The sequence below is a fragment of the Anabrus simplex genome, chromosome 1 (genome assembly GCF_040414725.1).
Source record: "Anabrus simplex isolate iqAnaSimp1 chromosome 1, ASM4041472v1, whole genome shotgun sequence".
NCBI classification, from domain to species: Eukaryota; Metazoa; Arthropoda; class Insecta; order Orthoptera; family Tettigoniidae; genus Anabrus; species Anabrus simplex.
Window position 1 is genome coordinate 730,904,571 of NC_090265.1, and position 14,662 is coordinate 730,919,232.

The 14,662-nt window shown below is 40.5% G+C and overlaps 1 protein-coding gene across 4 annotated transcripts in view; it reads left to right on the forward strand.

Annotated features, from left to right (window-relative positions):
- Positions 1 to 328: 328 nt before the first annotated feature.
- Positions 329 to 14,662, forward strand: part of LOC136872768 (ATP-dependent DNA/RNA helicase DHX36) — a 216,424-nt gene continuing 202,090 nt past the window's right edge. Inside the window, exons 1-2 of one of the 4 annotated variants that reach the window (XM_067146629.2) lie at positions 329 to 353; positions 12,151 to 12,246. In XM_067146629.2, the coding sequence (XP_067002730.2) occupies positions 344 to 353; positions 12,151 to 12,246 (106 nt within the window). In that variant the 5' untranslated portion in view covers positions 329 to 343. Of the gene's footprint in view, positions 354 to 383; positions 735 to 834; positions 925 to 11,303; positions 11,398 to 12,150; positions 12,247 to 14,662 lie in introns of those variants that run through there. The other 3 variants (XM_067146606.2, XM_067146635.2, XM_067146614.2) reach the window with 3 other exon arrangements.

Here is a 14,662-nt window from a genome sequence, read left to right on the forward strand (position 1 = left end):
AGTATTATATAAATAACCTAATCACTGTCAGTTATCTACGTGCTACGTTTTCTAGTGAACTATTTCAAGTGGTTCGGAACCATTTTGTGAGTCAACTGCACGATCTGCTAAACTCTATCTTCACGTACTTGTCAATCAGAGAAAATTGCGAACAGCATTGTTGTCCTTCTTTATAGGAATTGTGTGCGAGTGTAGATATAGTACAATTATATATAAGTATTATATGTGGGTGAAATAAAGAGCCCAAAACCACTTCATGAACAACAAGAACAAGACTAAACGAGATCTGCGTGATGTTCGTAACTATCGATGTTAAACGTACCGATTGTCTTCTCTTTTTGAGATGAATTACAGTATGTATTTATATATATTATGGTGTTTTCTGTTTTTTGAATTAAAAAGGAAACAATCGAACCAAACATAAATGAAACAGAATTAAAAAAAAAAGGAATGTCAAATTTGCGTCTTTTTCTGATTGTGGTTTTTGAGCTGAGTGGAGATTGTGGTAAAACTTTTACTTAGATTCTGATTGAGTGTAACTGATGAGTTTGTGTTTTATATAGTTAGACGATGATAATTTGATATTTGGTTTTGGAAGTATTCAAAGGTTGTATTGAGTAGATGAGCAATGTCAGAAAAATATGGTAAATACAGATTTCGGTCTGGTAGATCTCAGAATAAGTGGCGGCGATCCCAAAGTAGAGAAGGCCGAAGTTACAGCAGAGACGAAAGTGGTGAGTTTGAAGAGTGACAGTTGGCTGTATTTTTGCAATCCTAAAAACAGTGGCAGTTTTATACAACAGTAAAATTCTGTCACTGAAGATTTGGAGGATTCATGTTGATTTTGTGCATTTCTGTAGGCCTACTCAGTTTTTAAGTAATCAGTCCAGTGGCCGGTTTGAGTTTTCAGACAGCACCACGAAGGTTATTTGATTATATAAGGAAATATCAATAATTAATGGCTTCTTCAGTGAGTTGGAAAATAATGACTGTATGAGTAACACTATTTTAGGCACTGAGATACACTAGTCCATTAAGTGTCACCAGCTTCCTTACTGTCATAGCCATAATAAGACTGAGACCTCAGAAGCTGCATTGTTTTCTGGCCTTTGCCGGCATGGAGTTTACTGCTTCCATCCTGAAATACTGTAGAAGGGCTTTTAAATTTTTGTAGAACTGAGGATGCTATACCATCAATCCAGAATTAGAGGCCTTGTTTATGTCTTAATCTCTACACTTTGTCAATGATTCTGTGCGTTAGATATATATTATACTGCTGGTTAAACTCCAATAAGGGGTCCAAAAGATAAACGACTCTTTTGCGGAAGATGAATTACCTGTAAGAAAGTGATGTGTTAATCATGAATGCCTGGGACTCACCATTGTTCCCCTAGTAATATATTTACATTTATAATCTAATATCATAGATCGCATGATGTTTTCCATACTTTCTGTTGCTACTTCTACTGCTGTAGACTGAAATTCATGAAATATGGTGTCACTCTCAGAATCCAACATAGATTTCATTACCAACTACTGCACAGCAAGAACTCCTAATGTTAATGTTTTGACACGAAAGTGTACCAGGCACAGTCCATTTGAGAGTCGCTATGCCATGCATCCCTCATGGGTTTTGTTACGGAAGTCTATGTTATAAAAGAAGAACGGTCATCCGCTGGAGGGTGCAGTGTGGTGAGTAGCTGAAGAGGGCACTTGTTTCCATGACAAAAGAGAGCCAACAATTGCCCCGAGAGTGCATCAGTTGTTGAGAACATTTGGCAACAGTTTGTAGGAGGTATCTAAACAGTAACAACTTGCTGCACGCTGCAGTGGAGCATCTGTTAATTAGCCTTTTTGTCGCATTCTGATGTTCTACCTGGCTGTTCTTTATTATTACTTATAACTAGAGCATGGAAGTTCAGGCATTTATTTTTGCTAACATACACAGGCAAATAAGCACTTGACATTTAGGAAATTGGCAGTAAAATAATTAAAATAAGCATTTATGATGACAAAATGGGCACTAAAATAATATAGATGCTTTAATGTATGCTCTGTAACACACATCTGCATCATATTTTAGTATTTAATCATGTGGTTGGCGATGACAGAATAACATCAACGATATCCCCTGTCTGTCGTAAGAGGAGGCGACTAAAAGGGGGACCAAGGAGTGTTAGGTTCCTTGCTCTTACCTTTCCTGTCCGACCTCCCTTGGTCAACTCTTGTTCGTTTCCGACCCCGACGGCATTGGATTTGCGAAGCCTCGGGAGTCTGTGGTCCTTCCCTTTCTTTTGCCGATACCTTCATTTTTCGAAGTGTGGGACCTCTTCCATTTTCCTTCTGATTAGTGTTAGTAGAGGATGCTTACCTAGTTGTTCTTCCTCTTAAAACAGTAATCACCACCAGCACTTAATTGTACCCCAGCAAGGACGGGACCTGGCAACCCTCCCGACCATTTGACTTGTAGAGTTTTCAGTAGAGATTTGTGTAATATGAAAATATTGTTTATGTAGGGCTAAATGTAATTTTTTATCTATTAAGTTAAAATAATTTTTCTTTATTATTAATACAGTACAGTACATTGAAATGATATATTTTTTATTTCCATTGATTAATTTTAAAACATAAATAACAGCAGAAAATACCCACAACAACTTGAAAAATTGCAAAAACGGCATTAAACTATCAAATAGGCTACAAAAGCTAAAATAGGCAAAAGAGGCAAAATGGTAACTCGGGTCCTACCATTCCAAAATGTACAGAAACATGTATGTCTCTACGGGCTGGTTTACACGGGTAGAGTAGCGAGGCGAGTAGAGTAGCCACGTTACTCTACTCTACCACTGTCTGGTAGAGTTGATACTCGTATCGTTCATACAGGAGTAGAGTCATACAGTAGAGTAGAAGCACCATGTCAAGGCACAAGCACATCGTAACGAAGAGTTTAAAGACATTTGCAAACATATATATTTTTTTTTTTGCTAGGGGCTTTACGTCGCACCGACACAATAGGTCTTATGGCGACGATGGGATAGGAAAGGCCTAGGAGTTGGAAGGAAGTGGCCGTGGCCTTAATTAAGGTACAGCCCCAGCATTTGCCTGGTGTGAAAATGGGAAACCACGGAAAACCATTTTCAGGGCTGCCGATAGTGGGATTCGAACCTACTATCTCCCGGATGCAAGCTCACAGCCGTGCGCCTCTACACGCACGGCCAACTCGCCCGGTGCAAACATATTAATGCAAGAGGTTAGTGAGGCGTTAGAAGAAGGAAATGAAGAAAGAAGGGAATGGGTAAGAGGCTAGCTTAGGAGAGATACACTCGAGGCATCAACATTAATTCTGAGAGAACTTGCGACACAGTATAAAGAAGAATACAGAAAGTGTATGAGATTGACGCCTGATAACTTTCAGACACTGTTAGATGCTATAATACCGCAAATTCAAAGGCACGACACAGTGATGAGAGATGCAATAACACCGAGATTTAAGCTTGAGGTGACTGAAGTTCTTGGCCACTGATAATAGCCATCAATACACAGTAAATCATGCTGGCGTGGGCCTAATTTTTAGTAGCTTTTTTGTCGTAAATACCCCAATTACTGATCTATTTATATAATTTGTTTGTTCGTTGCTTGCATGGCCTAAGTGTAGAGCTTAAGCTTCAAGACCTCACATTGTACTGTAAACAATAATTATTTTGGATATTCCAAACAAAATATGAAAATTATTCTATTTATTGTGGACATTACTGTTATTGCTTAAAATTAATGGCATTGGCAAGTGATATGTAGAAGACCCTATGAATGTTATTAATATGATTAAAGTACACAGTTCTGCATCACTGTCTAACTTAAACACGTCGAGACACATGATGAACACGCTGTGTAACACTGAAACTTAAGAAACCTTCATTTAAAGGGACAATCCAGCTGTCACTTGTTTATATTTGTTGTTGCATCTTCAAAACTATTATAGGTTTAGGTATTTTTAAAATCCTTCTTCCATCGAAAAGAGGGAGGTCTGTTCTCCATTATAGGACAATACACCTGCATGTGTTCGACCTTCATAGGTGTACCTCCTCTTAATATCACTCAGCTATAATGTTACGTTGTGGATGAATAGGCTTTTAGTATTCTTCTACTTTCTTTCTTAATCTGTTTATCCTCCAGGGTTGTTTTTTTCCTCGGACTCAGTGAGGGATCCCACCTCTACCGCCTCAAGGGTAGTGTCCTAAAGCGTGGGACATTGGGTCGGGGCTACAACTGGTGAGGATGACCAGTACCTCTCCCAGGCGGCCTCATCTGCTATGCTGAACAGGGGCCTTGGTGGGGATGGGAAGATTGGAAGAGATAGACAAGGAAGAGGGAAGGAAGCGGTCGTAGCCTTAAGTTAGGTACCATCCCGGCATTTGCCTGGAGGAGAAGCGGGAAACCATGGAAAACCGCTTCCAGGATGGCTGAGGTGGGAATCGAACCCACCTCTATTGAGCTGAACTCCCGAGGCTGAGTGGACCCCGTTCCAGCCCTCGTACCACTTTTCAAATTTCGTGGCAAAGTCGGGAATCGAACCCGGGCCTCCGAGGGTGGCAGCTAATCACACTAACCACACCACAGAGGCGGACGCCTTTTAGCATTTCCTTCCAAATTATACTTTACTAAACCATTTAAGAGAGGGAGTGTAGATGTCTGCGGCACCATCTCCAGACTTCTTGGATTTACGAATTTTCATCAGTTCTTGGTTGTAGGTACATCGTATTTTTTTAAATTTTCTGTTTAAGTTCCATAAAACCAAAACCCTCTTTGCCCATTTTTGTAATCAAGTCCTTTTCCGCCGCCCGTCTCATATTTTAGTTTCTGTAAATAATGCTGTTTATGTTCCATAAACAATTTTTTCGCGGTACAGTTCTACAAATTTGCATGTTTCTTCTTCCGTACACTTCATTTTCCCGCCAAATAAATGCACAGAAATGCACAGTTTACTCAACAGAATACCATCAGTACACACATGGAAACAGTCAAATGACGCGTCAACTGAAAAATCGAGCATCCTCGGCCTTCTCCGCCAGCTCTCGGAGCTCAGTTCCGGTGGAGGGGAAAGGATAGTGGTAGAGGTACTTTGCCACAGCGGAAACCCACTCTACTCTACTGCGTACTAGCTACTCTACTCTACTTGCTACTATCCGAGTCGTTTAGACGATGCCAGTAGCTCTACTGTCTGCTCTACTCGCCTCGCTACTCTACCCGTGTAAACCAGCCCTATGTGACACTTCAGTATATCCACCCAGATGAAAAGGGCACTTTGCCTAACTTCCAGGCTCTACTTATAACTCACTGTTGGCAGCTCTGTCTTTTAAGGGTTATATGGCTGTCTCTCACTGAATATCTTCAGGCAGCTGTAATCTGTAAGTCTGTTCTTTGTTCTTATAGTACTACTAGCCCGCCTGGTAGTCTGTATGGTCTGTCTCCATGGTTATCCGGTTCAAGACCGATTGGTTGACAACAATTCATTAACGAGTGTTGGCCGGCAGGGTAGGAGAGGTGGCGGTATGCAATTTCTAATCACTGGATCGTGTGCTAAAAGCCTGGATTCAATTTCAAACCTCTCCGCAGTGCTCACATGGAGCGAGGGCATATGGCGTTGGTGATGGTGATTTGTTCGGCAGATTGGGACGTAAAGCTTTGAGCAGACCCTGTCGTGTTATTCGACAGGAGTAGGCTATGTGCTGACCCTGTGTTCCACCCTCTCCCTACCTCATCATCATCATCCCACATCCAGATGCGCAGGTCGCCCATGGGTGTCAAATAGAAAGACCTGCACCAGGCAGCCGAATATGTCCTTGACACACTTCTAGCACTACTTTATGGTTTGTCATAATGGAGAGAGATTTATCCTGGAAATATACAAAGTGTAGGATTGAATTTTCATGACAACTCTAATACCGTATTATGTTCTGCTTGGCATAAGTATAAGGCCAATATAATGGTCCGTTATTGGACATTACAAATTTTCCAGCTAACTCATTCTTGGTTGCCTGCGTTTCGCCCTCGTGTGCTAAGTTAGGCTCATCAGTTGGGACTTAGCACACCACCCAAGACGCAAGGCTAGTGCATACCGTGGAGGCCACTGCATAGGCTACTTGAAGCCACCAGCAGTGCCAATGCACTATGAGAGCTATGTCTCATTTCCAAAATTTGATGCCTGCCTGGCCATCAGATAATACAGATGTTGATTCCTAAAGGGAATTTAAAATATTTGTCCCGAATGAGTAAATTTATAATACCAATATAATGGTCCGTTATTGGACATTACAAATTTTCCAGCTAACTCATTCTTGGTTGCCTGCGTTTCGCCCTCGTGTGCTAAGTTAGGCTCATCAGTTGGGACTTAGCACACCACCCAAGACGCAAGGCTAGTGCATACCGTGGAGGCCACTGCATAGGCTACTTGAAGCCACCAGCAGTGCCAATGCACTATGAGAGCTATGTCTCATTTCCAAAATTTGATGCCTGCCTGGCCACCAGATAATACAGATGTTGATTCCTAAAGGGAATTTAAAATATTTGTCCCGAATGAGTAAATTTATAATACCAATATAATGGTCCGTTATTGGACATTACAAATTTACTTATCTGATGGCCAGGCAGGCATCAAATTTTGGAAATGAGACATAGCTCTCATAGTGCATTGGCACTGCTGGTGGCTTCAAGTAGCCTATGCAGTGGCCTCCACGGTATGCACTAGCCTTGCGTCTTGGGTGGTGTGCTAAGTCCCAACTGATGAGCCTAACTTAGCACACGAGGGCGAAACGCAGGCAACCAAGAATGAGTTAGCTGGAAAATTTGTAATGTCCAATAACGGACCATTATATTGGTATTATAAATTTACTCATTCAGGACAAATATTTTAAATTCCCTTTAGGAATCAACATCTGTATTATCTGATGGCCAGGCAGGCATCAAATTTTGGAAATGAGACATAGCTCTCATAGTGCATTGGCACTGCTGGTGGCTTCAAGTAGCCTATGCAGTGGCCTCCACGGTATGCACTAGCCTTGCGTCTTGGGTGGTGTGCTAAGTCCCAACTGATGAGCCTAACTTAGCACACGAGGGCGAAACGCAGGCAACCAAGAATGAGTTAGCTGGAAAATTTGTAATGTCCAATAACGGACCATTATATTGGTATTATAAATTTACTCATTCGGGACAAATATTTTAAATTCCCTTTAGGAATCAACATCTGTATTATCTGATGGCCAGGCAGGCATCAAATTTTGGAAATGAGACATAGCTCTCATAGTGCATTGGCACTGCTGGTGGCTTCAAGTAGCCTATGCAGTGGCCTCCACGGTATGCACTAGCCTTGCGTCTTGGGTGGTGTGCTAAGTCCCAACTGATGAGCCTAACTTAGCACACGAGGGCGAAACGCAGGCAACCAAGAATGAGTTAGCTGGAAAATTTGTAATGTCCAATAACGGACCATTATATTGGTATTATAAATTTACTCATTCAGGACAAATATTTTAAATTCCCTTTAGGAATCAACATCTGTATTATCTGATGGCCAGGCAGGCATCAAATTTTGGAAATGAGACATAGCTCTCATAGTGCATTGGCACTGCTGGTGGCTTCAAGTAGCCTATGCAGTGGCCTCCACGGTATGCACTAGCCTTGCGTCTTGGGTGGTGTGCTAAGTCCCAACTGATGAGCCTAACTTAGCACACGAGGGCGAAACGCAGGCAACCAAGAATGAGTTAGCTGGAAAATTTGTAATGTCCAATAACGGACCATTATATTGGTATTATAAATTTACTCATTCGGGACAAATATTTTAAATTCCCTTTAGGAATCAACATCTGTATTATAAGTATAAGGGTCGCTCACGCTAGTTGCTAGATACTCCACCTGCAGCGTATACATATTGCTGTGGCATGATTGTCTTTTATTGATAATTCTTAGATGCTGCACTGTCTTTGGTTGTTGGTGATTTAGATGTTCGACCTGTACTGCTCACTTTGGCTTTCTTCCTTGCAATGAACGGTTGCCAACTGCACAATTCTCTTTATTTTTTGTGCACATCCTGACTAGTGACACAGCACCATCAGGGATGTTTTATTTTGCAGAATTTGGTAACAAAATCTAGCTCTGTTTTTGGCTAGTGACACAGCACCATCAGGGATGTTTTCTTTTGCAGTATTTGGTAACAAAATCTAGCTCTTTTTTTTTTTTTTCTTTTCTTTTCTTTTCTGGGAGTAACATCATATTGCATATAATCTTTCACTATAATGCCATTTATGCTGAGGGAACCTTATTCCACCTCCACTGGTTTTGTATTTGGCTATGCTTTGAGTACATGCCATGCAGAGTTCGAATGGCATGTGCTCTGAACTCTGCTCTGTTGACAAAGATGATGTTATGGTCATAGTCAGGGTTGTAGTGGAAACAGAAATAATTTTCAGACTTACTTGAAAAATGACAAATATGAACATCCATGTAACAGGTTGCTTAGAAGGGCTTTGGACCAATTAAAACAGGAAGATAATGTATTAAATTAGTTGTAAGTATTTATATTCACCTTTGCTGGCAGGACCTAGTGTTTACAGTGCACTATGTCTTCTGGTATAGGCTAGAGCAATTTTGTTACTTTCGTAGATCTGTCTCTGTCTTATCCTTGGCTTTGACAATATGAAAGTGACTGAGGTATGAGCGATGCTAGTAATGCCAATCCTTATGCAGCCAGTCCCTGCTATGAATGGTGTGCAAATGTTGCTCATAGGGTCGGTTGGTGTATGCATTTCAGTGGGCTTGGCAGACTCTGGCTCGGTGAGGAAAGCAACGAGAAACTACCTCACTCCTCATTTCCCTAGTACGCCTCTTCAGTGATGCCTAGCCATCTATGACAGCTGATGGCAGAGCTGTTGAGGATCCCACCAGCGACATCGCTGACGGATTGAACATACAAGTATTTATATGCCTCAATATACCTCTGTTTATTTGCAGAAAATGCAAAATCAGAACGGCAAGAAAACTGCACACCACAGCTATAGCAAATCATTAGAGTACATCGTGCTTTATTAGCTTAACTCAATGGGTAAAAATAGTTTTGTAAGTTGTAACTGGTTTCTATATTGAGACAGTGGTTTCGTAGGTGGTTGAGAATCAGGGTTCCTGTGTGAAGGCTCATGGAAAATAAGTTTTTCTTCAGGTTCCTCTGCGTTTAGTAGCTTCTGGAAATAATCTGCAAGAGTTTTGGTGCAGTCTTTATTGTTCAGTTGAAGTTTTCCATCTGGCCCATGGAGGATGAGGATAGGAGCTGTGTACAGGGTTGTTTGCTTCTTAAGTCCTTTGTACAGGTCTCTTGAGTTGTTTCTCTGAAAATTATTTTTAGCCTGTTGCATTAGACTCCTGAGGTAATTTCTCTTGGCATTGTGGATGGTGTTAGCTGTAGCTTTTCTTTGCATGAGAAAGGCTTCATAATTGGCTTCAGTTTTATGTTGGTTCCACCTAGTCCAGGCTTTACACCTTTCTTCTACAACCTCATCACACTTTGTATTCCACCATGGGTGTTTGCCTTTGGTTGATAAGGTAGGGATAGTTTCTTGAGCAGCATCCAGCAAGGTCTTTTGTAAGGCAGGCCATCCTTCTTTCCCTGTATTCTTCCTGAGGGTATCCTGAAAATCACAATCCTCATCGCGCAGTCGCAGAGTGTTGAATCTGGGTATCTTATGACTACTTTGGAGATTTGGTGTTTTCCTAAAGGGTTGCATATTAATATTGAGAAGTGAAAGGTAGTGATCAGAGTTTATGTTGGCTCCTTGTAATACCTTGGCGTTCCGTATGTCCATATGATGTTGCCGTGCTATAGCAACGTGGTCTAATTGGAATTCACCAAGCATAGGATTTGGACTCCTCCAGGTTTTGGCCTTTCTAGGTAGACTTTTGAAGGCTGTTGATTTCAGGACTGTTGTACTTGTCACAGAGTTCAATGAGACATTCTCCATTTCTGTTTGTTCTCTTACGGACTTCCGGTACTTCCACTCCTTACCAACTTGTGCATTGAAGTCTCCCATGAGTATGATGGAATGGTGGGAAGATCTTATCTAGAGTTTCTTCTAAGGTGGCCCAGAATTGTTCTACATTTTCCAGGTTTGAATGGTTTGTGTCATTCGTGGGTGAATGGAAATTTATGATTGTGTATGCTCTATTACGAGACCTGAAGGATAACCAGGAGGTCCTTCCGTTAGGTGAAGTGAAATCTAAAATATGGTCAATCATCTTGTGGTGTACCGCAAACCCAGTACCAAATTGTGGAAGTGTCTTGATAACTCTTTCACCAGGTAATTAATAATAATGAAAATGTTTTTCAATTTTTCTGTTAATTTAAAAATAAAAGGTTCTGTCACACTTGGAAGTTTGAAGTAATAATTAGTATCACACATTCCGGAGATTTATAAACCAGTGTAGGTAAAAAATACAATTGGCAGTACTGATTAGATAGACTACAGAAGTTCTTCACTGTGAGCCTCTGAATGCAGGAGGTTTAAAACATTAACATATTATAAAACAAAGAAACTTCAGCCAAGTAAAAGCGAAATGGGTTTCAGACTCCGTTCCCGTGCGTTGCAGCAGCACTGCATTCCTGGTCATAGTAAATAAATTTCAAGTGTTCTGTTACTCAGGGACTTTACGTTCCTTTTTGATCTGTTTGTGACCTTTTTGGGCATAATACACCATTATATGTAATTTTTTGAAATTTCTCTGTTGAATACTCCCCCCCTCCACTACTTAATTTGTTCAGAGATTACCATCACCACCTCACAGTAGCATAGCCTCATTGTCAGCTTAATTCTATGAAGTAATTCACTTTGCAAAGTTTTAAGTCACTGGTAATTTTTTTCTAGGTGTGTCAGCCACAAATATAGTACTAGGTGGCACCGAGCTCGATAGCTGCAGTCGCTTAAGTGCGGCCAGTATCGGTAGATAGTGGGTTCGAACCCCAGTCGGCAACATTGAAAATGGTTTTCCGTGGTTTCCCATTTTCACACCAGGCAAGTGAAAATACAAGGCCATGGCCGCTTCCTTCCCAGTCCTAGCCCTTTCCTGTCCCATCGTCGCCGTAAGACCTGTCTGTGTCAGTGCGATGTAAAGCCAATAGCAAAAAAAAATTACTAGATGGCCTGTTTTTATGTATATGATCTTTCACAGTCTCTAGCATTTAAACTTGTGGGCAAAAAGTATTGAAATGGCAACAGTGTGTAATCTGGGAATAGAAGTAACGATTTGCTGCACCAAGTAACCTGTAGTACGTGTGATACGGAATGGCCGAGCACATGTCTGTGGAGCAGTGTTTATCTTCCATTACAAACAGTTACACGGAGGTGAAACAAAGGATTACAGGTGTGTGCTAACAGTTGCAAGAATAAATACAAAATTTGACATCACTGGTAGTATTTCGTAAGCAAAGGGTACAGGTAGGCCCTAACTTATCTTGTGCGGTGAATGCCAGTCATAATTCCCCCTGGCAAGTGGAAATCATGACGACATATGTCCAGAGAGCTGAACATTTTATGCACAACGCTTCAGAGAATAATGAAGGTTCTGAATTTAAGGAGCATCATCATCCTCGTTTGGTTAATACTCTGCTAGAGGACAATCTGGTTAGCTGCATGCAGTTATCAGACGTGTGGCTGGGAATGCTGCTGGAAAATGCAGGACAGATGAGCCCAAATTTTTCTATGGAGTCATGTTGAAGAGAAATCATCTGCAGCGTGGGCAAGCTACGTGTGAGAATTACAGGTGATACCAGTACAGATGTGTCAAGTTGCCTGTTAACAACATTTCTCTTTGTCTTAAGGCATGTATTGATCTGAATAGCGAGGTGGTGGATCATGTCATTGAGAATAGAATAAAACAAAACGCTATTAATGTTCATGTTCATATTTGATAATTGGTATTTGCTTGCCAGTAATGCCTTTTCAGTCATGTATATGCTGTACAGATATTCAGTTCAAAGCTGAAATGTTTTGTGACCAAACCAGCGGCCTCTTCCTGGTCAAATCACTGAACTGATGAAAATGCTGCATTGTTGTAATGTATCGTACCATTCCTGAGGAATTTATATTGATGTCATTCCAAACATCTCTTTTCTAGATGGTAGTAGCAGCCACTACATGGGAGGTAGAGAGAGACGTGGCAGAGGGCGAGGCAGATCTCCTATGCCTCGAGGACTTCGGGGGAAAGAGATAGGTAAAATATTTACTCTGAAGAATGTCATTCTCTTTCTTTGTAATGAAAATATCCTGTCATTAATTCGAGCATGGAGCAAGTTTGTGGCTGCTCTGTGCATCACCTGAAGAAAAATACCATGATTTATTCAGGTACTCCTCCTGAACACACGACATTTGTAAATGTATACATTCCTAGGAGAGAATAATTATTATAATCTATCAGTTTCATGTCCGTATTGAAACTTGTATTCACAATTACAAAGAATGGGTACTGTCCACCTAATCAATACTTTATTATGTCTTATTACTATGAAGTACCGGTTTCGACCTTCACAGAGGTCATCTTCAGCTGGTCACGAGATCCAAAGTTAACTTAACATATAATTTAAAAACATTACTAAATCTAATGCAGAAAGACACATGATATGAGTGATAATATTAAAATATACACTATTGTTCTAAAGTATTGCATGCCGTTCATTGTGACAATATCATTTTGTTAGTAACATATTTAAATGTCTTGAATGCAGAAATAGCTCACATTACTCATGTATTTGTATCTGGTTTTCTTTGGCCATGGCTTGCGACAATGCCTAGCAACAATGTGATCTCACACTGCCGATTATTGCCTTAGAATGTGCTCTGTGTTACCAAAGGTCGGCCACATTCACTAGTACTGGTCTGAAAATATTGCTGGATTTTTAATTTTGTTTCTACTGTGCGTGTGTGCATTTACAGTCATGGAGAAAACTCGTGAATTAACCCCTAGAAAGAAAAAGTGCATCGAGGTTTTACACAACGAAGGCCTAAACAACAGTGAAATTGCGAAGAGATTAAACTCTTCGAGGTTAGCTGTGAGTCGCAATCTGCAGAAGCTGATGACCAGAGGAAATATGGAAAATTTACCATGAAGCGGGCGCCCACGCATTTCTTCGCCTAGGGAGGACAGAATACTTCGCAGACTAAGCCGGAAAAACAGGAGTGCCACTTCAATGGAACTGGTAAAAGCATGGCAAGAGTCTACGGGAGTCGATTCAAGCTCATCAGTTGTCAGGAAAAGCCTCTGTGCAATGGGAATGAAGGCTTGAGTTGCCAAGAAAAAGCCATTTTTAACTGCTGCAATGAGGATAAAGAGGCTTGTATGGACCAGACTCCACGTAAACTGGACAATCGACCAGTGGAGAATGGTGGTATTTTCAGATGAAAGCAGATTTTCCATGATGACTGATAGACCACAGCTCGTTAGATGTGAACCCAATGAAAGGATGGATCCTGACTGCCTTGTGCGAACAATGAAACATGCTCCATCGGTTATGGTGTGGGGAGCAATGACATACCAAGGTGTTGGAAAGCTGCACATTGTTCAGGATACAATGAACAGTGATCAATATGAAGTTGTGATCCAGTGCCCTCTGATGAACACTGCACGTGATGCTTTCCAGGATGCGCATTGGATTTTTCAACAAGATCTGGCTCCATGCCACACATCAAAGAAGGTGAGTTTTGGTCATTTTATCTTTGTAATACAATTTCTAAGGTTACTTCTGTTACACATCGTCCAAATCTATCATTTCAGTTTCGTTCTGTCATGACTGAATTGGGTATCAAAGAACTTCCATGGCCAGGAAATTCACCAGACCTTAACCCAGTAGAGAATTTGTGGAGACTGGTTAGCAAAGGGGTTCAGAAGAAGAAACCTGCAACAAAACTAGGGCTATTGGAGGTGATTGTGAAAGTGTGGAACCATGAAATTGACATCAGTATCATTCGAAAATTGATTGACTCCATGCCCGACAGAGTGAAGGCTGTCATACGAGCCAAGGGGGATCCAACAATATACTAATAGTATTTAAAGTATGACTACTGAATAAGTCACTTTTGAAACACAATATTTTACTGTATGTTCAAATTAAATAGCAATGTAATCAAAATACTTAATATTTAACTTCAATATCTTCAGAGAGATGGCATGTTATTGCACATACTGTTGACATATTTCCTTGAATTAAAATATCAAAATATTATAAAGAATCCTGACCTTCATTATAACATTCCCTCTCACTTGTGGAATATCATAATTTAATAAATATTTGAAATTTCAAAGATGAATGCATTTTTAGAAGCTCTGTACTAGAATTCTCTAAATTCTATGGGGGCGTGCAATACTTTAGAATGGTAGTGTACAATGATATTGTGTGTCCTCAGTTTAAAAAAAGGTCTGTATTATATGACACGCATATGTTACTTAAAATTCTGGCGTACTGTTCGTGAGTAACAGATAATTTGTTAAAATACAATTTGTACACTTAAGATGTTTATAGCATTCTTGAGGTACACTTCATGTTGGTAAATCGTTGCATGCGTTCATGGATATGTTTGTACCAAGCATTCTAGAATATTTTTTTTTTTTTTTTTGCTATTTGCTTTACGTCGCA